The sequence below is a fragment of the Cervus canadensis genome, chromosome 6 (assembly GCF_019320065.1).
Source record: "Cervus canadensis isolate Bull #8, Minnesota chromosome 6, ASM1932006v1, whole genome shotgun sequence".
Taxonomy (NCBI): domain Eukaryota; kingdom Metazoa; phylum Chordata; class Mammalia; order Artiodactyla; family Cervidae; genus Cervus; species Cervus canadensis.
Genome location: NC_057391.1, coordinates 40,138,762 through 40,166,721, shown reverse-complemented (window position 1 = coordinate 40,166,721; position 27,960 = coordinate 40,138,762). Strand labels below are relative to the sequence as shown.

The window sequence follows — 27,960 nt, the reverse complement described above, 5'->3', positions numbered from 1 at the left end:
GGTCCTGAGAGAAAAATCTGCCGGTTGAGGACGCTCCTCTGCAGGAGCGCGCCACGGCCTCCTGGGCTCAGTCTGGTACGTTTCGTCTAAAGTGCCCACCAGACCTGCTCCTCGTAGAACTGGAGTGAAGGCTGCCGCTGCTCCTCCCGAAGACGCCGGGGCGACCCGTTAGCCGATAGGGCGGCCTCGCGTCTTCTAGCCCGAGCCGCGCCCAGGAGTGGGTGGGGGAGGGGCGGCGGCGCTAGCGCTGCGTCGAGTTTCCCAGAATTCCCAGCGGCCGCAGGGAAAGTTTACGGGACGTAGGCGGCGACAGCGGCGGCCGCAGTAGCGGTTACTAGGTGGCCAGCAGCGGACCATGGCCCTGGCCGGGCGTTCCTGGCTCTTCTCTCGGAGTCCTCGGGCAGCGACGCGGAGCCGGCAGACTTCCGGGAAGGAACTGACAAGCGCTTGAGCGGTGACCGGCGCGCTTAGCGCCCCGAACATGCGGCAGTCCTTGTGGGCAACCCCGGGCTGCGGAGAGGCGGCGGCGGCGGCACGGGAGGGAAGGAGGCGGCGGCGCCGGCGAAGGTGGTGGCGGGGACGCCCGGCGCCCGGCGCGGAGCCTTAGGGCGGCTGCTTGGCGTGGCCTGGGGCCTTGTGGTCAAGGATGCTGTCCCGAAAGAAAACCAAAAACGAAGTGTCCAAGCCGGCCGAGGTGCAGGGGAAGTACGTGAAGAAGGAGACGTCGCCTCTGCTGCGGAGTGAGTGTCGGGCGGGGTGCGCCCACACCTGGCCTGGGCGGCCACGAGCTGCGGGGGACCCGGGCTGGGTGTCCGACGCCGCTCCCCGCGGCTTCTCTTTCCTTTTGGCCTCTGTGAATTTTTTTTTTTTTTTTTAAATGCCTGGAGTGATGTTCGTTGTTTGAAAGCTGATAAAGAGTAAAAAACTTAAGTTAGTCCATCTCCGTCTCCCCCCGCCCCGCCCCTCAAAATCCACAGACTTCCCTTCTTGAAGCTATGTTGTTGGTTTTGAGAACTGGAAGAAAGATGTTCTTTAGGAAACAAATTGCTCATCCCCTGGTTCTGTAGGAATTAAAGGGATTACACTGGGGCACATGTTTTCCTCTTGTTACGTCGAGATTTGCATTGTGTTTGCAAACATTGCGAGTGTCACTCGCCCTGCTCGAAGTTGTGCGAACGCTTGAGTAGAATTCTTAGTCCAGCTGTTGGATGATGACGTCCGGAGGTGAAAGCTGACCGTCGCTGTTGTAGCTGCTGCCTAAAAAGCCTCGTCAATTGTAGATCTCAGGGTTGAAGAGCCAAAAATTATATGTGTTTGGCTGTGTTCATGAGAATTTCTTCAGATAAAACCTCCTAGAAATCCGCCAAAGACTCAAAATAATTTCCATCATACTTTTGGGGAAATTACGAAAAAAGTTGTGTGTGTGTGTTTGTAAACATTTTTTAATGGAGTGCATTTAGCTGGCACTTCACTTATTTTCAATTTAAGTATTTGACTCTAATTTTCCGACTGAATCTTTTGAATTTTTAATTCTTGCTTGTGTGTTCAGAACATTTGTGAGGTAAGGAGCAATTTTTTTGGTGTTCATACTGAGTGCTGGGCCCTTTGTGTAAGTTTCCTTCTTGGAAGCTGGTGACTTTGTGACTTAGGCATTACCTCATATTGTAATTGGGAAAGCTTTTCATAGAGGTTCCTAGTAATATTTGCCCAAGATCGCACAAAAAGGGGTGGAGAGCATGTTTTTCCATTATAACCACATCATCAACCTTCCAGATTTATCCTTGTATTTGCAGTGCTTTCTTACAGAACAGATCGGATGGGTACATCAGTAACCTGAAACTTGATTTTTAAAAACTTTTTTTAATAGTTTATTTTTCATTTATGTAGTCTCTTAGGATTTTGGCCAAGTTTAGGTTAACTTGCAGTTAGCTTCAGATAAACAGTTTTATTCAACATTCCTTAAAATCATGAAATATGTTTGCCACACCTTTTAGCAAATAACTTTTGATATATAGTATTTTGTTTTAATTTCATCAAATGTTGAACCTTGTTTATTCAGATACTAATTTTTGTCTGCTTGGCTTCTGTTGCATATTAATATGCGTGCCCTCTGATACTGTCTACTTAGTGAACTAATAAATGGTCTCCAGATCCAGCTTTCTTCTTGTTTTAAAGGTGTGTGCTTTCTAACTAGGAATGCTTAAGGTATTTATATAAGTTTTATATTCAGAAGTACTGTATCCTTAAAGCCATTGCCATTTTCTTCTGTTTTGAATTATAATTGTTCTTAAAGGAGCCATGATTTTAGACTTGGCGTTTTTTTTTTAATTTGTTTTTGAACTGATTCAACATTTGTGTGTCTTTTTGAAATAAGATTAAAAATTTTTTTTTAAATTTTCATAGCTTAATTTTTAGTTTTTCTGTCTTTTGAGTATTGTACTACTGCTACATAATTCCAAGAGTAGAATGCCAGGTTAATAATTTTTTATTTTTTTTAAAAGGAATTCACCTTTACATGTTTGAGAACAGCATTATGTTCTGTTTCATTTTTTAAATTGTGTTTTACTTAAAGAAGAGTTTGGGGAATTTTGGAAATGAAGTAAAATCGGCAAAACAAACTTATGTTAAATTACGCTGGTAACTGTATCCATTTGTTAGGTTGTTTACTATTTTTATACATTTATTCATGAGTATTTCATTAATATGTATTTTGTAGTTAAACTTAGTGATGTTTCATCATATTATGTTTGGTAGTATGCAGAATATGTTTGATTCTGGTAGAGCATACTTACAACACATTCATACAAATTATAAATTCATTTGAGTAGGAATATGGCAATCAGCCTCAATTTAAAATACCCAGATACTTTGCTAAAGTTTTAAGTCCATTGAAATTTTTCATTTTGGGGTAAGATGTAAATAAACAACTTTGGAAAAGCATATTACTTACTAGTCATTTTATTCTTTTGTTTTATTATAGATCTTATGCCTTCTTTTATCCGGCACGGTCCAACAATTCCAAGACGAACTGATATCTGTCTTCCAGATTCAAGTGCTAATGCATTTTCAGCTTCTGGAGATGGAGTAGTTTCAAGAAACCATAGTTTCCTTAGAACTCCAATTCAAAGAACACCTCATGAAATGATGAGAAGAGAAAGCAACAGATTATCTGCACCTTCTTACCTTGCCAGGAGTCTAGCAGATGTCCCTAGGGAGTATGGCTCTTCTCAGTCATTTTTAACAGAAGTTAACTTTGCTCCCGAAAATGGAGACTCTGGTTCCCGATATTATTATTCAGATAATTATTTTGATGGTCAGAGGAGGCGCCCACTTGGAGATCGTGCACATGAAGACTATAGGTATTATGAATACAACCATGATCTCTTCCAAAGAATGCCACAGAATCAGGGGAGGCATGCTTCAGGTAACTTAAAATTATAAATATGACATTAGTTTGTATATTTAGATTTATTAACACTTCATTAAGATGATATTTTCTGGATTTTCTTGGAAAGCCAACAGATACTCCTAGAGAACTACTACTCTGTTTTGCTAGTCTTGCTAAGCCAGCTTGCAAATAATTATTCACCTGCACTGAGGGAAAGAATTTTATGTCCATTAACTCATCTATTTAACTTATTTTATAAAATCTTGGTACATATCTGAAGGCTATCTAGGCAGTATGAACTTTGAAAACTTAGAGATTTTAATGTCTATAGTTGGATTGACTCTAGGTTTAGATTTGGTAGAATGGGATGGTTACAACTTCAGAGAAACTGGACTTAAACCTGGGAAAGCAAAGGCAAATAGGAAGAAGTGGGCATGGTAGGTGATACCATGGGCAACTGCATCATAGCTTAGCTAGAACTTGCTCTGTTTTGTTTTTAATAGACCTGTTTTTGTAGTTAAATAATTATTTCCCTGGTTTAAAAAGGCTTATTGTCAAATGGTTGATTGTGTGTTGTGTCCGTTTGTTCTTTTTGCAATGGGGAAAAATATTTTCCATATAATTTTTTAAATTCTGCTTTCTGTGTTTGCTGACTTTGGGACATAGTACAGGGAGCAGAAGAGAGGTAAAATGCACAGTTCTACTTTATTCCTAAAGTACTAGATTACACTAGGTAAACTGAAGCAAGCTGAAAAATCAAACTTTTTCATCTGATTTTTTTCCTACTAAGTTGTAGGCTTTACACTTCGGCAGGATAAAAGTAAAACATATCTGATACATTTACACTTCATTCATTTAGTATTAATATGTCTAGTATTTTCCCTTTTGGTATCTGTGTTCTGATACCTTAATTGGGAGAACAAAACTCATATATGCCAAATGATCACAGACGAGTTAGTTGTTGCACTTTGTTTAAGGGGAGTCAGAAGAGAGATCAGCATAGGCTAGAATGCATAGAGAATGGTTCGTGGAAGAGGTGGGATCTGAACTGTTTTCTTTGAGCTTGGACTTCAGATTGACAAGAGACATAGAAAGGACATGGTAGGTGAAAAATCAGTGAAAACAGCAGATATGTAAATCCAGGGAACTGTGTAGTTCTGTCTAGTTTGAAGAAATAAGTTGGAATAAGTTTGAATAAGGTGGAAAAGAGATTAATGATGCAACAGCAGGCTATACAATTTAAACTCAGGTCAAGCAGAAGCCGTTGCAGATTTCAAAAGGACGAGATTTTAATTTTATGAAAGCAGTGTTGAAATATTAGTTTACTAGTTGTATTCGGAATAGATTGCTAGAGGAAAGAGGACCTCAGGTACCAGTGGTGTTAGAGACGAAGTGCAAACTTAAGATGCATTTGAAGGAAAGATGAGATTTAATTACAAGTTCAGGAGAAAATAAATCACTTAAGTTTTGAAAATTGAAGAATAGTCTGGAATAGGTGGCAGGAGCAAGCTGACATTCAAGTCTCATTGGGATACTGAAGAGGAGAGGTTTTCTAGACATAGAAATACTGCAGTGAAAATAGGTGAGTACCTGTTTTGTAAAAAGTGCTTCTAGATTAAAGGATTGACAGTTGCATACTTTAGTGCTTATTTTGGCTATTTCTAATATCCACATTCAGAAAACTTAAAGTCATGGCATCCAGTCCCATCATTTCGTGGCAAATAGATGGGGAAACAGTGGAAACTGTGACTATTTTGGGGGACTCCAAAATCACTGCAGATGGTGACTGTAGCCATGAAATTAAAAGACGCTCCTTGAAGGGAAAACTATGACCAACCTAGACAGCATATTAAAAAGCAGAGACATTACTTTGCCGACAAAGGTCTGTCTGGTTAAAGCTATGGTTTTTCCAGTAGTATGTTTGGATATGAGAGTTGGACTGTAAAGAAAGCTGAGTGCCGAAGAATTGATGCTTTTGAACTGTGGTGTTGGAGAAGATGCTTGAGAGTGCCTTGGACTGCAAGGAGATCCAACCAGTCCATCCTAAAGGAGATCAGTCCTGGGTGTTCATTGGAAGGACTGATGCTGAAGCTGAAACTCCAATACTTTGACCACCTGATGCAAAGAGCTGACTCATTTGAAAAGACCCTGATGTTGGGAAAGATTGAAGGCGGGAGGAGAAGGGGACAACATGAGATGAGATGGTTGGCATCACTGACTCAATGGACATAAGTTTGAGTAAGCTCCGGGAATTGTTGATGGACAGGGAGGCCTGGCATGCTGTAGTCCATGGGGTTGCAAAGACTCAGACATGACTGAGCGGCTGAACTGAACTGAATGTCGTGTAGTTTTTAATCTTAGAAATAGTTTGTTATCCAGTAGTGAGTTTTTTGTTTTTTTTTTTTTGGCCCCACTCTGCGCCCCCAGAGCCAGCAGCGGGCGCAGGAGGAGCCCAGTAGTGAGTTTTAAAAATAAAGTTCATTTTTATAAATTTTTTAGAGTAATACCTGCTTGTTATAGGAAATTTGCAAAATGCAGAAAAGTAAAGGTAAAGCACTCATTATACCAGAAGTTCTTTGTATTTAGTTATTTTGTTCATCTTTTTGCATGACATTCTTTTTGTTTTTTAAACAGTGTTGTGATTATACCCAATACAGTTTCTTATACCTGCTTTTTTACTTGAATGAGTTTCTTAATGTTAAGCACTATTTATGTGGTGTTTTGGTGCCCCTTAATTTTCCATTTGGTACATGTCTTACAGTTAATATTTTAATTATTTGCACTGGATGTCAGTTGCACCATGAGAACTCTTTAAGTTGTGGCATGTGAGATCTAGGTCCCTGATCAAGGATTGAACCCTGGTCCTCTGCCTTGGGAGTCTTAGCCACTAAGACCTTCAGGGAAGTCCCAGTATTTTAAATGTTGGTGAGGATCTGACCTAGTCTGGGATCATTTGGAAAGGGGAGAAGTGGGACACATCTGCATTGGATGGCCTTTGCCACTGATGGTTATTGAGGGATGAGGGGAAAAAAAAGTCAGATAGGATTAGCAAAGCACCTGGCTGTATAAGAGGTGCTGTAAAACTAAATGGTTGAATAAGTGAATGGATCCACAGATTTCAAGTCTGTACTGGAAATAATAGCTTATAGCAATCAGTTTGTCATTAATAAAGATTATTGTTCTTCACATTTACCTTTCCCATATATATTTATGTTGCAGACATCACTGATAGCTCATGACACTTTTATGCCTAAAGTATGAAGAAATTAATAATACCAAGTTAAAATCTGATACCAGTGTAAAATATTTTAAAATTCTGATTTGAAAAGTATTGAGTAAGTACTGTAAAAACTAATTTCTACTGATCCTGTCTTAGGATCCTACTTATGCAATCTGATACAGTTCTTATAATTTTAATGACAGACTTTAAAACAACTTTTTCCAATCATATTTTAGAAATAAAAGTTAATTGGATATTTTTTCAAATTAAAGAATGTTATTTAAAAAAAGATTTGTATTAATTGCAGCAGTGGTACATGCTTAAGAAATTTCACTTAACATTAATTTATACCAGGGCAATAAGATTAATATTATACCTTTTAGAGATAAAAATGATACTACTTTGCAGGAGTCTCTTAAGTGGCAGGGGAGGATTAATAACCAATTATTAACCCAATAGAAAAGCCCTAATAGCTGTCTTTTCCAGAGGGAAAAAGTCTGAATATGAGACAGCAGCTGGAAATTTCTTGAATTCATCTTGAAAAGACTTGAAACTTACTGTATTTTCATATGCTGGAGAGAGTTCAAGAAATTTGAATGAATGGAAAGGAGAAAGTAAGTTTGTGGGAGAGTAAGGATGTGTTCTAGACAGATTTATTTTCACAGGTTTTAAATTTTGGTTGCTGTTACTAATGTAATAAGCATAAAAAAGGTATGGAAGAAAATAGTTTTGTGACTTGACCATCTGAGCCACCATGGAAGTTCTGAGAGTAGTAATACCTGCCAATTAGTTATTAAACTTTTAGGAAACACTTTGTCTCAAGGGTTAATTTCATCTTATTGTAGTTAGCAGAAGTACAAAAAAACAAGTTGTATAATATCTTAAACGGTTTTAGGGCCTAGGATGTTCCACATTTAGCTGTGAAATTTGACCTTTAACATTTTGGCCTACATACCAGTCAGGCAGTTACCGTATGTGCCAAAGAAAGAAATTCTGCTGTTAACAGGAAGTCTTTAGCTGGAATACTAAAGGCAAATTGAATTCCTTTGTTTTGTGCCTAAATAATTTAGTTCTATGCAATTTTAAGTATCAAAATTTTAAATATTATTTTTAAAGACAGCTAAAGAAATCAAGTTATAAACATCCAATTAAAAAGGGCCAGGCTTTACCAAACAAAATACTGGAGTTGTGTTTACTCCAGGAAATGCATAATTATTAGTTAACCCTAATCTTCTTTTGAGGATGTGGTAATAATCCTTAGGGGCACAGTTTTACTTGTAGTTATTTGGAGAGGAGGAAAAAGGCACTTGGCTTTGTTTAATCCGTATAATTTTTTATCAACATCTTGATTATAACATGGGTTGTAATGTTTAGTATTATCTTGGAGCTCGTATCCTTCATTAGGATTCCAGATTCCGTTTTATTTTTTGTAATTACTTTAGCATTAGGAAGCTAGAGTTTTTGAGCTTGTCCGTAAGGGCAGATCTTGTAGATATCTGCCCAGTTGTGAGACATTAAGTTCTTTGGAGGGATATCTAGTGAAAGCTTTGTGGAGAGACGAAGTAATATTTTATCGGTGTCTTTGGGAAATTATGTATTTAGCGTATTAATGTTTTAGTTTATTTTATATAAGTGGAAGGTGCTTGTGCAATTAATTCCTGCAAATGAAAGTTATTTTAAAGATTATGAATTCACTTTTTTCTCAGACTAATTGAAATTATGGAGAACTATTTTTTTTTTCTTATAGCTCAGAAACAAGTTCAGAATTACAGATTGCATTTTCTTTTACTAGCGACAGTCATATTTTTCTTTGAAGAATTATGGTTGATCTTTTGTGGTATGGTTATGTGGTAGGTAATAGATTTGTCATTTGACCTTACACCATCTGTATGGCCTTTGGTAATGTAACTTACTTGAACCTTTGTTTCCTCATCTGTAAATTGATAATCATACCTCTGTCTCAGAGAGCTGATTGAGTTTGAAATAGTACATATGGAAAAGACCAGGAACAGAGTAGACATTTATAATTGGTAGTTCATGTTTTTGGTAAGAATGTTATGTGCTCTTCTATGCTTTTTCCATATTTGGCATATTTGATTATCGAAGTTTCAGCTTTCTAGCTGAACTTAAGTGTGGAGGTCTGGTGTGTTAGAGCTTGAGATAGCTTTTTTTTTTAGTGTCTGCTAGACTTATTACTAAGATCCAGGGTATCTTCCCGAAGATCCCCTGGAGAAGGAAATGGCAACCCACTCCAGTATTCTTGCCTGAAAAATCCCATGAACACAGGAGCCTGGTGGGCTACAATCCAAAGGATTACAAAGTCTGGACACGACTGAGTGACTAAGCAGACTTATTACGGATTTCCAGGTGGCTCAGTGGTTAAGAATCTGCCTGCCAGTGCATGAGATGCAGGAGACACGGGTTCAGTCCCTGGGTCAGATCCCCTGGAGTAAGAAATGGCAACCCACTCCAGTATTCTTGCCTGAAAAATCCCATGGACAGAGGAGCCTGGCAGGCTACAGCCCATGGGGTCACAGAGACTTGGATGCAACCGAGCACAGGCACAGAGCTACAGATATTACTGATAATGTTTTATGTTTTAGATAGGTGATGTCCAGTCCTTTTGTACTGTGCACTCATCTCCCAATAGGTTTTATAGGATTATGCAAATAATAGTTTGAAAAAATTTTAGTGCATATGGCAGCTTCAGAAAGTAGGAGTGGGGGATTGTCATGAAACTAAAACTGTTTATAGATAGCTCCTAAAAGGTTAGGAATCATGGTTTCACATGGTATTGGCAAAGCTGATGAGCCTATTTGGGACTTTATGGACTTCGTGGCTCCCTTATCAACCTGTCAAGGTTTAGTTCCTGGACACAAGAAGTTTTATAGGGAGGTCTTTGTGTTTCTTCTAAATACGAATTTCAAGTTTATCATAGTTTAAAATCTGGTTTTTGGTACCTACTATTGTTTACATGTTAACAGTGCATGTGTTTCTAGATTTAGGTAAGTTCAGTATATAGAAATTAGGATTGGCTGAATGAAACTGTCACAGACTTTAGTACTCTCTAAGCCTGTATGGTTTTTAATTACTATAATAGCTTTTTGTTTTTAATGCATCATTTAGAAATCTATTTATATAGTTATTTCTCTATGTATATATAATAATGCATTATATATACATAGTATATAGTTCCAGGGGGACCTCTTTTGGGTCATAATGTTATGGTTCTTATCAATAACTCAGTTTGAATACATTGAATTGACTGTGTTGTTGTTAAGCCGCTAAGTTGTGTCCCACTCTTTTTTTTTTTTTTTTTAACCCCGCCCCCTGTGTCCCACTCTTTATGACCCCATAAACTGCAGCATACCAGGCCTCCCTGTCCTTCACTATCTCTTGGAGTTTGCTCAAACTCATGTCCATTGTGTTGATGATGCCATCCAACCATCTCATCCTCTGTTGCCCCTTTTTCCTCCTGCCCTCAGTCTTTCCCAGCATCAGGGTCTTTTCTAATGAGTCTATAATTCTTTCTGAAAATTGCTATCCTTGGTTGTGACTAGTACTGCAGCATCTTCAGTGATGGAAATTTGCGAAAGTGTAAAGCTATTGCATGCTTAAACAGCATGATTGTAGATATTTCCTATGTGCATGTCTTTAATACGTTGGCTTATTTCTTTTCTGTTTAAATGTTTTCTCTTTAAGTACTGAAGTTGCTTAAGCTACACTTACTAAATGTCCAATTGCAAATAGCAGAAGCCAAAGTCAGCTTCACCAGAAGGCTTGTTAGCTTTGTTTTGTCTTATAGTCACCATATGTTTTAGAAATATATGACTTTCTTCCCAAAGGGTACTCAGCAAGAGTGATTTTGTTTTCTTTCTTGCATTTTCCTTTCTGCCAGAGTACTTCATAGGCGATGTTATGTATTCTGTTGCATCAGATCCAGAGACACATAATGACTGATTTCTCTTTTCGTGATGTGAAAATTGATCATGGGATCAGATGCCATCCCAATTCATCCATCATGATATTCTGTCAGCTTTTCACGTAGTGATTTGGAAGCCAGTATTGATTATTGGCTAGATCCAATATTTCATTAGATGTTGCAAGTAGTGATATTCTAATGTTGTCATTTCTTTATTAGTTGGATTTCTGTAAGGAAGAGTTCTATAGTGAAGAACTTTGCTTAATTATTTGGTTTCCTTTGTTAGTATTTTGGCAATTTGTATAAGACAGGACACATGCTAGACCTTTCCCTTTGCTTACTGTTTTTCATAATAATTGCCTAACTACCTCTGGAGGCAACCAATAAGTTTTTCTTTTTAGTATCTTCATGAACTCAAAAATTTTTGAACTCAAGAATTTTTAAGAAATAAAACAACACGTTTTATTTGAATTTCACCAGTTTTTTCATGAATGTTCATTTTCTGTTACAGGATCCAATGCAGAGTACCCCATTACATTTAGTTGTCATATCTTCTTAATGTTCTTTGGTCTAGAACAACTGCTTAGTCTTTTCTTGTACTTAATGACCTGGACAGTTTTGAGAAATACTTGTTAGATGTTTTGTAGACTGTCCCTCGATTTGCATTTTGTCTGATGTTTTTCTCATGGTTAGACTGGGCGTATTGGTTTATAAAAAGAATACCAGAGGTGAAGTGTCTTCATCATATCATATAAAGGAGATACATGATCTCCTTATGACATTATTGATGATGTTAACCTTAAGCACTTGGTTAAGAGTTGCCAGCTTTCTTACTGTAACGAACACTGCATATTTTATTCTTCCAGTTTTTGTCTTCATCATTCTTTCCCTAAGCACATCTATTATCTCTGTTTTTTTTAACATCTGTTTTTTTGGGCTCTTGTTTTTCTTCTTTTTGATCTTCCTTCAGGGAGTTGATTGCTTCATTCTTTTTTCAGCTTATGGCAGTGGCAGAATATTTAATTTCATTTTTTTCTCTGCTTTGGTTCAACATTTTTTTGAATGTTCTTTTTAATCAGTTTTGCGCCTTTTTGCCTCTTCAATTTTTCTTACAGAGATTGATGTTGTGCTGTCCTTATTATATGTTATTGAATAATTTGGGTTTTTCTCTGCCAGTTATTTGAAATTGGCTGCTGTAGTTGCTAGAGAGGTAGGGGATTAAGTAGGGAAAAGGAAAAGTTACCAGGGTAGTGTGTTGGGCTGTGTAGTTTTTCACAGTATTCTGTTCTTATTTCCACTTCTTTCTTTACTGTTCTTCTAGCCCATCTGCTTTTGGCAGTCTTGGTGTATATATATTAGATCTAGGGATTTTACCTCTCTCTCTTATTTTTTTTTTTTTGAATACAGTTGATTTACAGTATTGTGTTGCTTTCAGGAGTATGGCATAGTAACTTGTTTTCTGCAGTTGTGCTCCCTTCTAGGTCATTACGAGACACTGGTGTGACTCCCTGTTTAGTCACTAAGAGATGTCTGACTCTTGCGACCCTTAGACTGTAGCCCTTCAGGCTTCTCTGTCGGTGGGATTTCCCAGGCAAGAATTCTGGAGTGAATTGCTGTTTCCTTCTCCAGGGGATCTTCCCAACCCAGGAACTGAACCCATGTCTCCTGCACTGGCAGGCGGATTCTTTACCACTGAGCCATAATTGGCTGTGCTATAGTAAATCCTTCTTGCTCATCTATTTTATGTATAATAATTTGTGTCTGTTAATCCCATACTCCTAGTTTTTCCCTCTTCTCCCTTTTTGGTAAACATAAGTTTGTTTTCTATGTTTGTGGGTCTGTTTCGGTTTTGTGTGTAGATTCATTTGTATTATTTTTAGATTCCACAAATAAATGACATCATATAGTATTTGTCTTTCTCTTTCTGACTGACTTCGCTAAACATGATATTCTGTAGGTCCATCCATGTGTTGCTGTAAATGGAAATATTTCATCCTTTTTTAGTGTTAAATAACTTTCCATTGTGTGTGTTTTATACATTTATACACGCCTTATGCATGTATACATATGTATGTATACACACACACACCGTATCTTTTTAAGCCAGTTGTCTATTGATGGACACTTGGGTTGCTTCCATGTTGAGAATTATAAATAGTGCTGCTGTGAACATTGTGGTGCTTGTACTTTTCCAGTTAGAGTTTTCCTCTTTTCCAGGTATATGCCCAGGAATGGGATTACTGGATTATATGGCAATTATATTTTTATTTTTTTAAGGAACCTCCGTACTGTTTTCCTTAGTGGCTGCATCAGTTTACAGTTCCAGCAGTGTAAGAGAGTTCCCTTTTCTCCACATCCTTTCCAGCACTTACTGTTTAGGGACTTTGAAATGATGATCCTGGCCAGTGTGAATTGATACCTCATTGTAGTTTTGATTTTCATTTCTCTAACAAATAGCGATATTGAGCATCTTTTCATGTGCCTGTTGGCCATCTGACTGTCTTATGGAGAAATGTCTGTTTAGGTCTTCTGTCCATTTTTTGGTTGGGTTGTTTGTTTTAATACTGAGTTGTATCCATTGTTCGTATGTTTTGGATATTAACTCCTTGTTGATTGCAGCATTTGCAAATATTTTCTGTTCTATGGGGTTATTTTCATTGTGTTCATGGTTTCCTTTGCTGTGCAAAAGCTTTCAAGTTTGATCAGGTCCCATTTATTTTTGCTTTTATTTTTTTTTTTTTTGGCTTTAGGAGACTGAGCTAAGAAAAGACTGCTACAACTTATGTTGAAGAATGTATTGCCTATTTTATCTCCTGGGAGGTTTATAGTGTTATATCTGAAAGTGATGGTGGGTGAGGCTGGTCCTGAGGCTAGTGCCAGCCCCCTGGTGGGTGGAGCCAGGTTCTGATGCTGCCACTGCTGGGGATTCCAGGACTAGTGCTTGTATACTGGTGTGTGGGCCTGGGTCCTAAGCCCTCTGCTGGACAGAGACATGTCGTGGCGAGACTCAGGGCACAAGAGGTCTTAAGGCAGCTGGCCTGCTGGTGAGTGGGGCTGTGTCCCAGCTGGGCTAGTTGCTTGACCTGGCCTGAGGTGTCCCAGTACTAGTGCCCATAGACTGGTGCGCACGGCCCAGGCCCTTTTGCTAATAAGTTAAAAGGAAGATTCCAAAATGACACTTGCCAGCACCAGTGGCCTTGAGATAGAACAAACTCCTGAAACATCTGCCACAAGTGTGTGTGTCCCCAGTTTCCTCCTACCTCTCTGGGAGACTCCCCAAAATTAGCTTGTGGGTCTGACCCAGGCTCCTTTCAAATTATTGCTTTTGTCCTGGGTCCCAGAGTGTGTGAGATTTTGTGTGCACCATTTAAGAGTGGAGTCTTTATTTCCTAGAGCCCACTGGTTCACCTGAAAGAGAGCACTGCTGGCCTACAAAGCCAGAAGTTCTGGGGACTTGTCTTCCTGGTGAGGAAGCCTAATGTGGGATTCAGATCCCTTGCCCCTTGGGGAGAATCTCTACAGTTACAATTCTCCTGTTTGTGGGTTGCCCACCTGGGGGTAAGGGTCTTGACTATATTGCATTTCCACCTTTCCTTCCTGTCTTGTTGTGGTTCCTTCTTTATATTTTTAGTTGTAGAAGATCTTTTCTGCTAGATTCTGGTTGTTCTCATCAGTAGTTGCTCTGTAAATATTAATAGTTGTATTTTTGGTGTGCCCATGGGAAATGAGTTCAGGGTCTTCCTACTCCACCATCTTGACCACATCCATTTCATTTCTTTCATCACTGTTTTGTAGTTGTCAGCATACAGAGCCTGCAATTTTTTGTTAGATTGATATGTAAATATTTAAATTTTTGGAGCTGTTATAAGTGGTATAATTTGTTTTCAATTATTAATATAAAAATATTTCATTGATTTTGTATGTTTACCTTATACTTGGTAGAGTTCCTTAGTAGTTTTATGGTACAGCCAGATTTTTTTTTTAGCCATACTATTTTCAAGAAATTACAAACTAGGAATAGTTTTACAAGTTCATTTTTGCTATTTTAGATGAAATGTCAAATCTTAACTCTTGAATGAGATGAATTTTTCTTTTCCTCACTTTCCTTTAGCAGTATACATGCTTAATTAGTTTTATTTTGTATGATCTGGTGATGGAAGCATCAACAAAAAGAGCCTAATTTCATAGATTCTAGGTTTTTTTTCTCCTTTTGTAATTAAATAACAGTAATATTGTCTAGTTTTAAGAAAATTTTTTATTTGTAACAGTAAAAATCATGATTTTTTAATGGGAGAGTATAATTTGGATAGTTTTGAGTTTTTCATATGGTATATATCTTTTAGCTATAATAATTGTTCTGTTTCTTCTGTTTTTCCTCTCAGGTATTGGGAGAGTTGCTGCTACATCATTAGGAAATTTAGCTAACCATGGTTCTGAAGATTTACCCCTTCCTCCTGGCTGGTCTGTGGACTGGACAATGAGAGGGAGGAAATATTACATAGATCACAACACAAATACAACTCATTGGAGCCATCCTCTTGAGCGAGAAGGACTTCCTCCCGGATGGGAACGCGTTGAGTCTTCAGAATTTGGAACCTATTATGTAGATCACACGAATAAAAAGGCTCAGTATAGGCATCCTTGTGCTCCAAGGTAGAGTATTGACTGTTTTAACCCTTTTGTTTGGAGATTGTCTAATGTTAGATTTTTTTTTTTTTAATGTTAGATTTTGAACTTACATTTTCATCAGTGAGAAAGGTATTCTGATGTTTGATTTGAAAACTTTATCTTTCACAACTTCTGGACTTATATTTAGTAATGAATGACTTTAATAATTAAAAAACTTTAAAAATAAACCTCAAAAACAGGATCAATATTCTTATGATCAGGTTCTGCTTTAATATGCCAGAATGTTTTTATTAAAGATAGCCAGAGATTGAAATAAATAAAATTCTCATCTTTTTACATTTAAATTTCTTTAAAAATACAGACCTACCTTTGAATGTGTAGAATATACTTTTGAATTATAATGATGTCTTCTTGTTTATTCAGTTTACTGATATTTTATGTTCTGTTTCTTAACTGTTGCCAGGTAAGAAAGCAAAAATTGAAACTGTACAGAACATCTCAGATCTGTTTGATAAATAGTGATCCTTTGGGTTATTCTGACTGATGCTGGCCTATCAGTAGATTTCATTGATAGCCAGACTTCTAGCCTTTGAATTCTGTAGCCAGTTGTCATATATGGCTGTTGAGCACTTGAAATATGATTAATCCAAGTTGAGATGCGTTATACATGTAAAATACACACTGGATTTCAAAGTACATAAAATGTTTAGTGTGAAATTGCAAATGTTTGCAGTTAACGACATTGAGCTCTTAAGAACTGAGCTGTAAAATTAAAAATGGGTTGAATATCATCAGCATGTTGATAGCTGTTGCTTAATATCATCTAGCATAGCACAGATGTTTGGTTAGAGCATACTTTTGCATTTTTTAGAACCATTTAAATTATTTTGAAAATACATTTTAATATTATCACCCAGAAAACTAAGCTTTATCATTATTGTGTTGTTTTAATTATTTTACATGTTTGGATTTATTAATTCAACTTTGAAAAGCAGTTTTTTTCCAGTGATTCCATTTAGTGGCACGCACTCAGTGTTTATTGAACAAGTGAAGTTGTTGTCCCTTCAGAAGAGCCAGATTAACTACTCTGCATTCGCTGGGCTCTGGCCCCTCTGCCTGCTTTCACCACCATCTCAGGCAGGCTGCTGCGACTCTCCTTGGCTTCCATTTTCAGGCCTGTGACATGGGGCTGATTTGTCAGTTGTCCCTCCAACCTGATCACAATTCTTACCCAAGGGCAGGGATGAGTCCCACTTATTTACTGCTGTGTCCCCAGCACCAAACACAGAAATTCACACAGGTAGACATTGAATGAATAAATGATAGAAAATGATAGAAATGCCCTCCCCTCCCCTGCAAAAAAAAAAAAAAAAGACAGCAAAATGTGGTTACAATTTGCTGTCACCGAATGGCAGACTTTCTGGTCCATAGAAAGGTTTGCGTGTATAGTGAGCTTAGTTTTCTGTTTGTCATCATTAATCTTACATTGTAGAATTTAATAGTTTACAAAGCAGTTTTATAGTTTGCCTTTCTCAGCAGCTCTGTAGACTTTAAAAAGGAGAGAGTAAACACCTTTAATCTGAGATAGGTAGTATTAGTAGCTATTTGATTATCTGTATTATGCTAATCCTTATACATAACTCTTCATTATACTAGGCCATTTAATCCTTAGAACAGTCATCTCTGGTATGAATTTATTCCAGTTTTACAAATCAGGAGGCTAAAGTTTAGAGAAGAGAAGCAGTATTCATCTACATTCATACAACTTGTAAGTGGCCAGTTTGACTTCAAAGCCTCAGTTCTTTCCCACTTCTGTTCTTTCCCGTCCAACTGTGCTATCAAGGAATATTTCACTTTGCACCTATTTATGAAAGAGTTGAAAATAAAATTCAGTACCATTTGCACATTGATCTTTAAATTGTTAACTACAGTGTAATCCAACACACACTTTAGTCCTAGTTTAGTACTGGAATGACCTTTTCTGATATACACATAAACGATTTTTTGGAGGTAGGCTCTTCCAGTTTTGTCTCCAAGTCTGGAATAGGCCAGTTTGGTCTCTCAGAATTCAGTCTTTAAGCTTCAAGTGGTTCCTTGAACCTTCAAGCTTTCCTTAGCATTTTCCCATGAACAGCTTTCACCCCACCTTGCTGTTCTCCCTCCTTCCCCCAGCACTTATAGGCTGTTAGAAATAATTGAAAATGTGGCCTTTTTTATTTTAAAGTCTCTGATTTAAAACAGGCTCTAATCAGCTCTAACTCCCTTATGCTCTTGTAAGGTTGTAAAAGTGGAAAGGAAGTGGTATAGTTAGGTGGCTAGTTCAAGCACAGTACTCATTACTACTTTAACATCTATTCCATACCCCCTTTTCAACCTAAAGGAGAAAGAAAATATCCATTCTTATTTTGAGAAAAATTATCACCTTTTCCAATATAAATTTATAGCTAATTACTTAGTTATTACTAAAATTTATGATTCTAGTTTTAAGCCTCCTTATAAAGGTTATAACTTTGTTCTGAATTTTTTTATAGCCTCCTTTGAAGTTGCCCTTGAAAGGAATAAATATCAGCCAGAAGAAACCTCTTAAAAATATGTAAAGCTTAGCTTAGTTCTCTATATATCACTAATGACCTATAAGTTTCCAAGAGAAGGTGAATTTTACTTCTCCTATAGTATAGTTTTTAAAAAAAAAGGTGGTAGAAGTGTGGGCAAGGGGCACTTTACAGTCAGTATTCTCACACTTCCTCTTCTGTTGAGGCCGTCATCCTGATGAACGTTTGTTCTGTCTTCTTAGTGTGCCTCGGTATGATCAACCTCCTCCTGTTACATACCAGCCACAGCAAGCCGAGAGAAATCAGTCCCTTCTGGTACCTGCAAATCCGTATCATACTGCAGAAATTCCTGACTGGCTTCAGGTTTATGCTCGAGCCCCTGTGAAGTAAGTGAATTTACAGCACATATTTTGTTGAGGCATGAGTGGAAGGCTGAAGGGAGTCTCTGGGCTGCTTAAACCACACAGCACACAGTGTTTTTTTCTCTTAATAATATTGGGCTTTTATTCAAAAAAGGGATATCACAGCTTATAAAGTTTAAAAGTCATTGATTAGAAATAGAAGTTTTACAAACATTTATTGCATCTTCACTTTCTGTTAATGTGCAGACCTGAGCTGTTACATAGAGATGCAGTGAAAAGCTTACATTCTCATACGGGATATGAGGATAGCTTGCAAATAAGTGATAAAAGGAAGGACCTGGGTAAGTCCTAGGTACACAGGTGAAACCAAGCAGGACACAGGGTGTTGAGGAAATATTATGTGTGGTGACTCAGGTTCTGGGATGAGATGATTTGTGTTCACTGATACCTTAGCTTTGTTACTCCGGGCAGGGTGCTTAACTTAGTTTTGTCCTCTGTTAATTGGAGATAGTAATAGTATCTACTCTTAAGGTTATTAAGTATTCAATAAAATAATGCATCTAAAATATGTGTCACACATATTTTAGTGTCTTGCACATTAAAAGAACTCTTAGTAAATGATGACTGTTACTTTTGCACTAAAGGTATAGGATAGTGGTTAAGATCAGTCAGGAAGGAAACTATCTGGAAGGAAAGTGTGATTTCTGTCTCCATTATCTACTAACTGAGTGACCCTGGGCAAGTTACTGAACTTAGTTCTAAGTGTTTTTGCTCTACTGAAACATAGGGGATAGTAATTTTATCTCCCTTACTTGATGTGGTGAAGCTTAAGTGGTTACGCAAAATGGTACAGCAGCTGACTTGAGTAAGCCTTAGTAATAGTTTCTCATTATTATGAGTGAGCAAGGAAAGATGCCCCCAAAAGGAAAATATATGGGGCTAGTTTTTAAAGATGGCTATGAGTTTGCTAGGCTCATTGAGGATATTTGTTGGGTAGTAGGCAATGATCAGGGCTTCCCAGGTGGTGCAGTGGTAAAGAATCTGCTTGCTGATGCAGGAAATGCAAGATATGTGGGTTTAATCCCTGGGTCAGGAAGACCCCTGGAGGAGGGTATGGCAACCCATTCCAGTATTCTTGCTGGGAAAATTTCCATGGACAGAGAAGCCTAATGGGCAGTGGTCCATGAAGTCCCAAAGACTTGGAAGTGACTGAGCACACGAGGCACTGTTCAGTATAATCATGAATAAATGAAATGTTTGCCTCAGAGAGCTCCCCTGGAAAACAGAAGCACTCAGATCAGTAATCCAGTGTGATAAAGATCAGTGACTGATATATACAAAGTGCTGTGATTTCAGAAAAGGGGATGTTTGAAAGTATTATAAATAGTTACTGATAATACAATGTTTCCTGAACCATACTGTGCTAAACTTTCAGATATGTTCTCTCATATAATCTTCCCAAAACCTATTTTATAGCTGAAAATAACTTAGTCTTTGCTAAGATCAAACACATATTGAGTGGTAGATTTCAAACCTTTATCTCTAATTCCAAAGTTCATACTCTTAACTTTTGTCATTATTATTTTCTTATTTAATAATTATTATCATTTACTAAGTATCTATTCAATTTCTGGTACTTTGCTAGGTATTTTACACATAATAATTGAATGTGTAGAGCTGTTGACAATTATATAAGGTAATATTTTGTAGCCTTACTCTTCTGCATTTCAGAAACCCAACTATCAGCATAAAATAGGCCAAAGAGGAGTTTAGAAAATTTAGGATAATTAGAAAAAAAAAAAAAATTTAGGATAATTAGAATGATTATACAATGAATTTGGAATTCAGTTCAGTTCAGTCGCTCAGTCGTGGCTGACTCTCTGCGACCCCATGAACCGCAGCACACCAGGCCTCCCTGTCCATCACCAACTCCCGGAGTCCACCCAAACCCATATACATCGAGTCGGTGATGCCATCCAACCATCTCATCATCTGTCGTCCCCTTCTCCTCCTGGCCTCAATCTTTCCCAGCATCAGGGTCTTTTCCAATGAGTCAGCTCTTCGCATCAGGTGGCCACAGGATTGGAGTTTCAGCTTCAACATCAGTCCTTCCAATGAACACCCAGGACTGATCTTTAGGATGGACTGGTTGGATCTCCTTGCAATCCAAGGGACTCTTTTCTTCTCCAACACCACAGTTCAAAAGCATCAATTCTTCAGCACTCAGCTTTATTTATAGTCCAAATCTCACATCCGTACATGACCACTGGAAAAACCATAGCCTTGACAAGATGGACCTTTGTTGGCAAAGTAATGTCTCTGCTTTTTAATATGCTGTCTAGGTTGGTCATAACTTTCCTTCCAAGGAGTAAGCGTCTTTTAATCTCATGGCTGCAGTCACCAGCTGCAGTGATTTTGGAGCCCAGAAAAATAAAGTCTGCCACTGTTTCCACTGTTTCCCTATCTATTTGCCATGAAGTGATGGGACTGGATGCCATGATCTTCGTTTTCTGAATGTTGTGCTTTAAGCCAACTTTTTCACTCTCCTCTTTCACTTTCATCAAGAGGCTCTTTAGTTCTTCTTCTCTTTCTGCATAAGGGTGGTGTCATCTGCATATCTGAGGTTATTGATATTTCTTCTGGCAATCTTGATTCCAGCTTGTGCTTCTTCCAGCCCAGCATTCCTCATGATGTACTCTGCATATAAGTTAAATAAGTAGGGTGACAATTTACAGCCTTGACGTACTCCTTTTCCTATTTGGAACCAGTCTGTTGTTCCATGTCCAGTTCTAACTGTTGCTTCCTGACCTGCATACAGATTTCTCAGGAGGCAGGTCAGGTGATCTGGTATTCCCATCTCTTTCAGAATTTTCCACAGTTTATTATGATCCACACAGTCAAAGGCTTTGGCATAGTCAATAAAGCAGAAATAGATGTTTTTCTGGAACTCTCTTGCTTTTTCGATGATCCCGTGGATGCTGGCAATTTGATCTCTGATTCCTCTACTGTTTCTAAAACCAGCTTGAACATCTGGAAGTTCACGGTTCATGTATTGCTGAAGCCTGGCTTGGAGAATTTTGAGTATTACTTTACTAGTGTGTGAGATGAGTGCAATTGTGCGGTAGTTTGAGCATTCTTTGGCATTTCCTTTCTTTGGGATTGGAATGAAAACTGACCTTTTCCAGTCCTGTGGCCACTGCCGAGTTTCCCAAATTTGCTGGCATATTGAGTGCAGCACTTTGACAGTATCATCTTTCAGGATTTGAAATAGCTCAACTGGAATTCCATCACCTCCACTAGCTTTGTTCATAGTGATGCTTCCTAATGCCCACCTGACTTCACATTCCAGGATGTCTGGCTCTAGGTGAGTGATCACACCATCATGACTATCTGGGTCGTGAAGATCTTTTTTGTACAGTTCTTGTGTATATTCTTGCCACCTCTTCTTAATATCTTCTGCTTCTGTTAGGTCCCTACCATTTCTGTCTTTTATTGAGCCCATCTTTGCATAAAATATTCCCTTGGTATCTCTAATTTTCTTGAAGAGATCTCTAGTCTTTCCCATTCTATTGTTTTCCTCTATTTCTTTGTATTGATCACTAAGGAAGGCTTTCTTATTTCTCCTTGCTATTCTTTGGAACTCTGCATTCAAATGGGTTTATCTTTCCTTTTCCCCCTTTGCTTTTCGCTTCTCTTCTTTTCACAGCTATTTGTAAGGTCTCCTCTGGAGACAAACATTTTGCTTTTTTGCATTTCTTTTTTTTGGGGATGGTCTTGATTCCTGTGACCTGTACAATGTCACGAATCTCCATCCATAGTTCATCAGGCACTCTGTCTGTCAGATCTAGTCCCTTAAATCTATTGCTCACTTCCACTGTATAATCACAAGGGATTTGATTTAGGTCATACCTGAATGGTCTAGTGGTTTTCCCTACTTTCTTCAATTTACGTCTGAATTTGGCAAAAAGGAATTCATGATCTGAGCCACAGTCAGCTCCGAGTCTTGTTTTTGCTGACTGTATAGAGCTTCTCCATCTTTGGGTGCAAAGAATATAATCAATCTGATTTTGGTGTCGACCATCTGGTGATGTCCATGTGTAGAGTCTTCTGTGTTGTTGGAAGAGGATGTTTGCTATGACCAGTGCGTTCTCTTGGCAGAACTCTTATTAGCCTTTGTGCTGCTTCATTCTGTACTCCAAGGCCAAATTTGCCTGTTACTCCAGGAGTTTGTTGACTTCCTACTTTTGCATTCCAGTCCCCTATAATGAAAAGGACATCTTTTTTGGGTGTTATTTCTAGAAGGTCTTGTAGGTCTTCATAGAACTGTTTACCTTCAGCTTCTTCAGTGTTACTGGTTGGGGTGGTCATTTACTATGAATTATTTATTCTTGGTCAACATAAACATTCCCTTACATCCATTTCCATCTTCTCAGTCTGTAAATTCATGGCTGTTGATCTGTGGCCTTATGCAGAGAGGTAAGATGATATTTGAAGGTTGTGGTCTAAAAGGATCAGTTTTTTCCTCCGTAAGTCAAATTTAAGCCTTGTTAAGTGTAATTTTTAAATAGGTTCTAATTATAGATATTACTCTACAAAGTATAAACAGTGTTTGTCAGAAGTCTGGTTTTTAATTGATTTGAAATTCTGTAGACATTTATCCATAGAAGTTAAGCAAGGTTTGGTGTCTGAGCTCACCTCCAGAAGCCTCTTTATCTTATAATCTATATAGTATAGGAATGGGATGAGGAGAGAGAGCAGACTTGTCTTCCCTTTTTCCCTTCTTTCAGTCTTGATAGCACTTGATACACTGCTGTGTAAAGCCTTTGTTAATATGCCGATTCTAAGTCATATGTAACGTGTACATACATTTCTGTTTCCATAAGTTTGGAAGAAGATGTGCCTGTTGACCTTTGTTGTTTCTGGGAGTTGATAAGAGTGGGGTTACTCTTTCTATATTGTTATTTCTACTCTATAGCAATTGTTAGAAATAACTAAAAAGCTTTCCTTTTGAGGGGAAGAAGATAGTACTTAAATGGAATGCTTTGGTTCTTATGAAAAAAAGAAGAAAAAAAAAAAGACTTCCAAAGGTTATAGTTTCTTTCAACTCTGGTTCTTTGAACTAGCTATAAAACTGTAGGAAATTTACCACTTCAGTTTTTTTCCAAATAGATCGGAATGGGCCAGTGAGAAGAGTTTATTTTTAAGTCCTGTTTAAGCAGTAAAGGAGAAAGTACTCCTTTACTGCTTAAAACAAGAGGTCTAGAAACCTTTTAGTTGATACTAAATTTTTGTCTCTGAAGAGGATTAGAAGTGGTTAATATTGTCTGTCAACAAAAGGTGAGTTGTTATCTATGAATTAGATAATGGAGAATCTATTACTTATCTCATCCAAGAGGTTTTAAAATTAGCTTGTTTCTTCTTGTTTACCAAACAATGGACATCATACAGCTTTCTAAAGTGCTTTAATTCTATCTCTAGCAGTAACTTATCAATTAATGTTTGTATATACTTCTAGAACCGGCTTAAAACAGATAATATTCTAATTATTTATTGGTTTTAGTAAAGTTAAGTTTCTAAGTTTGGTCATAGAAGTCTGTAATGTATCATGTAATTGTCAGCAAGTTGAACTATAGGAGAATACTAAAAGATTTAATCTTTAACAAGAAAAAGAACATCAGGAACATGTTTACTTTCCATTATTCCTCACACGCCCCCGCCCATCTGCCCCCCCTCCCACCCCAGTCCCCAATAGTTTGTGGCACAGACTCTATTTTATTCCTGTGTCTATGATCCTGCAGTATAACTGTTGACTTACTTCTGGGTATAGGAGGAAAGGCAGAGTGGGCATACTGTTACATAAGGCAGGCACAGGAAACTTGGGCTACATATGATACCTGGGGCTGGGAATAGCAGTACTTTCTGGGCTCCGAAGGCAGCATCCACTGGAGTGTGAACAAGGTTTTTTGGTAGCATTACAGCAATTGCTGTTTGTGTATATAGGTTATTTATAGCACCGTTTGAATAGAATACTGATGTAGGTAAAATATAGCAAAAAAAAGGATACTGGAGTAGTTTACATCCTACTTTCTGAATGATTTACCTGTATATAGTGGCCAAAAGTTAAACTGAAGCAGGTTATTTGGCTTATTAAGAAGAATGGGAATTACATACATTTTGTTTGTTTGTTTTGTTTTCTTTAAAAAATTAAATAGTGGGCATAGGCAGAAGGGAAGTCACTATACAGAAATAGCAGGGGCAAGGATTTGGAATGGAAATTAACAGATTGCATACTCTTATCATTTATAGTTTTCCTTAGAGTGCTTTTTCCTCTTCCCCAGAGTATTTTCACTAAATACTCTGATTTTCTTGCTTCTACACAAAATCTAATTCTTGATGCCAAATGCTGTGATTGGGAAGTCAGAAAGTTATCTGAAGCTTTTTTCTTTTTTAAAACTTGAATGTGTATACAGAATGATGTTGTTTAGTTGCAAAATTGGGTCTGACTCTTTTACGACTCCATAGACTATAGCCTGCCAGGCTCTTCTGTCCATTGGATTTCCTAGACAAGAGTACTTAAGTGGGTTGCCGTTTCCTTCTCCAGGGGATCTTCCCAACCCAGGGATCAAACCCACATCACCTCCATTGGCAGGTGGGTCCTTTACCACCGAGCCACCAGGGAAGCCCAAACATGTCTTAAAAACAAGTTTGATATTTTCTAATATTACTATATTTATTCTTCTCCCTTCTTTTTCTTGCTATAAAGTATCCAGATGATAAATGAGCTTTAACATGCTTATAGTTCACCTGGCATAAATTTTAGCATCTTGAATCAGTAGACATTGCTGAAATGCCCCTTAGCTATGAAATTCGGACTTCAGGAGATTAAGGGTTTTTGTTGTTGTTAGGAATTATGAATTTGTTTCAAACAAATATGTAAAATCTTAAGCTACCTGAAAGGCAGAGGTTCTAGGAAACACCTTACAACTGTTGCTTCATGGAGACTCAGTATTTTTTGTAGTATGTCTCCCAATTTGGCAAATAGTTGGAGTTTCCCTCTAAAGAGAATATAAAGCTTTCTGCTAAGTTTATCTGTTAGTAAATTTGCAGTACTCATTAAGTAATTAAATTAATAAATTTGGGGTCCAAACTATATTTACCTTGTGATTTTGTGCTTCTGGTATTCTGGTACACATACCCAAGTTGTACAGAAATGTATGTCAGCATGCCAAGCACAGTATGAGGCTCATAGTGGCTGCTCTACATTTGTTCGCTGTTTCCCTTTTTAAAAAAAATACTACATGATCCCCTTGGAATAAGATGATAAATTAGTTACCAAGGAATCATTGGGTAGGAAATATTATAAATTATTAAGAATAAATTTACTAGAATTTACAGTTCAAGTTCTTCCTATTATGTCTGTTTTGCAGTATGATTTGAGAAACATAATATATAGGTATATGCCTTGCTCTAGTTCAAGTTTTTTTTCTAGTCTTAATAGGTATTAATCATTCAGAACTATTACTCTCCTACATCTTGGTCCCTATAGTTTTCTACCTTTCTGATCTTTTAGTCACTGAACAATTTTGCAATATATATATATACACACACACCTCTTTAGGTTTCATCCATAAAATAAAATGATTGGATTAGAATGCTGTCTTCAGGTCCCTTTCAATGCAAAGTGTAAATTACCACTTTAGTAGATTGTTGTATACTTCGTCTCAGTATGTGATGTACTTACCATTGAAAAGGGACTAAAAGCCTTCTAAAATGTATATAAATGTAAACTTAAATGAGTCCATTCCCATATCGTGCAGTCTTCAACATCTGTTTATTCTCATTCGAAAAGAGCTGTTCTTTCCTTTTGGCTTGAGTTTTTCTGTTTTTTTCTGTTGTTGTTGTTTGTAATAGTGTATACTCAGCCTCAGGATTATGCAGCCCACAAATGATGGTTCCTTTTCATTTGTTTACCTGCTTAGTTCCTTGTTTGCTATAGTGAACAGTATACCTCAAAAAGCTTTATCAACACTAATGACACAAATGATCTTGCCTGTTTTTTTGTATTGTTCTTTGAGGGACAGTGTGGTCTAAAGTATTCTTACCTTCCTGACAGTTAACTTTGGATGAACTTATGAACAGCATGAAATGTGTTCTTCAAAATTACAGAACCACAGTGATTTGAAATCGGTGTTCACTATTACCTAGTGTTAATATTAGAATAACTGATATATAAGATGAACAAAATAGGTATTTTTAAATTGAAATTGAAATGAAGTAATAATAGCAGATTTTTCCTCTTCCTAAAAAGTAGTGTATTTAACTAGCAGATAATAACTTGGTTATTTTAAATTGAAGTTTATGGTTTATTAACTATAATAAATTGATACTTATAAAATAGACCAGTTTACTAATGTAAATATATATTTATGTGTATGGTGTGAACATATGTCTGATTGTGTTTTAAAACAGATATGACCACATTCTGAAGTGGGAACTCTTTCAGCTGGCTGACCTGGACACATACCAGGGAATGCTAAAGTTGCTTTTCATGAAAGAACTGGAACAGATTGTTAAAATGTATGAAGCCTACAGACAGGCTCTTCTCACGGAGTTGGAAAATCGTAAGCAGAGACAGCAGTGGTATGCCCAGCAACATGGCAAGAATTTTTAAGTTAATTTTTTAAAAACAAAATTTAAGTTTTATAAGGGCTTTAAAATATTTTCACAGATTAAAAAACTGCAAATACTTTGGTTAATAAAGGCAGCTTACTTTTTGGAAATTATAAAATTCTAATTTTACATGTATTTTGTTATTAAAAATATTATTTTATTGAGAAAAAAATGAGTTTATCATTTTAAGGGCCAACAGTGACACTTTAAATGCTGTATATCTGAAAACTGCTTTGCATATTCTTGATGGAGACAAATGTCATTTAACCAGATATTAAATAGGAAATGATCATTGGTAAACTGTCACAATAGTAGTACCTTTCTTTAAAAAACAGAGAAAGAGATAACGTATGCAGTATTTAAAAAGCATTTACTGCTGTAGTGTGGAATATTGTCTGGAATTGGTTTAAATATTACCACGTGTAGTTCAAAACAAAATGACTTGGAACCTTTATTGTGATACATTTTTATATATAATATATAGGGTTATTCCTCCTCCCTGCCCCCAAATGTAAAGAACTGTTTTAAAACATGTTGGAAAAGTATTTTTTTGGTGTTGAAAGGGTGAAGGGCCTGTAACATTTCAGGAATAAATTTAGGTAAAAGGCTCCAGCCTGTGTGGGAATGTTGTGTACAGTACTCAAGGGTTGCTAACGTTACTTCCTTCCTTTGGGCCAGGGCTCTTATGGCATTTAGCAACATGGTTCTGATGAGACTGAGGTCACTTCCCAACAGCACGGCACGTTGCCATCCTAAACGACTGGGTTGAGCTGCCAAAAATGACAATCAGGGATTCATTAAGAAATCTTGGTCATTAAATTGACTTTACATATTTTTTATCTTCCAAGTTTGTCACAGAAGTTTAAAACCTGGCATTTTCCTCCCAACTTATTTTCCTTTTGATTTAGTAGTTATTAAGACACTGTTCATAACTAGCACAGTACATTTGACTGCAGACAAATTTATGGCACAGCTAGCCTATAAATCTCTACAATTCTGTGAATTTCAGCACTTGCTGAAATAGCTGTTCAGTTGTATTTACATGTGTTGTAAATATGTAAATAATTTTTTAGTTTAGGTAATCTTTCAAAATATAAAGTACTCCTCGTTAGATATCGGTGAATATGAGTTATTGATAAAATGTTGAAAATGTTAGTTGTTTGATTTTATATAACAAGCTTATTAAATATATTTTTGTGGAAACTAAATGTGTTGCA

At 37.3% G+C, this 27,960-nt stretch overlaps 1 protein-coding gene across 1 annotated transcript; it reads left to right on the top strand.

Moving 5' to 3' along the window:
• Positions 1-21: 21 nt before the first annotated feature.
• On the top strand, positions 22-27,951 carry SAV1 (salvador family WW domain containing protein 1). Its single transcript, XM_043471644.1, has 5 exons — positions 22-740; positions 2,981-3,424; positions 14,913-15,183; positions 17,954-18,097; positions 26,543-27,951. The coding sequence occupies exons 1-5, from the start codon at positions 647-649 to the stop codon at positions 26,742-26,744; spliced, it is 1,155 nt and encodes a 384-aa protein (XP_043327579.1). The 5' UTR covers positions 22-646; the 3' UTR covers positions 26,745-27,951.
• The last annotated feature ends 9 nt before the right edge of the window (positions 27,952-27,960 follow it).

What these genes read in the sequence shown, in the direction of transcription:
- SAV1 (XM_043471644.1), top strand. Translation starts at nt 647, where the DNA reads ATGCTGTCCCGAAAGAAAACCAAAAACGAAGTGTCCAAGCCGGCCGAG. An exon ending in GACGTCGCCTCTGCTGCGGA is followed by an intron (nt 741 to 2,980) that starts GTGAGTGTCGGG and finishes GTTTTATTATAG; the next exon opens with ATCTTATGCCTTCTTTTATC. An exon ending in TATGCTCGAGCCCCTGTGAA is followed by an intron (nt 18,098 to 26,542) that starts GTAAGTGAATTT and finishes GTTTTAAAACAG; the next exon opens with ATATGACCACATTCTGAAGT.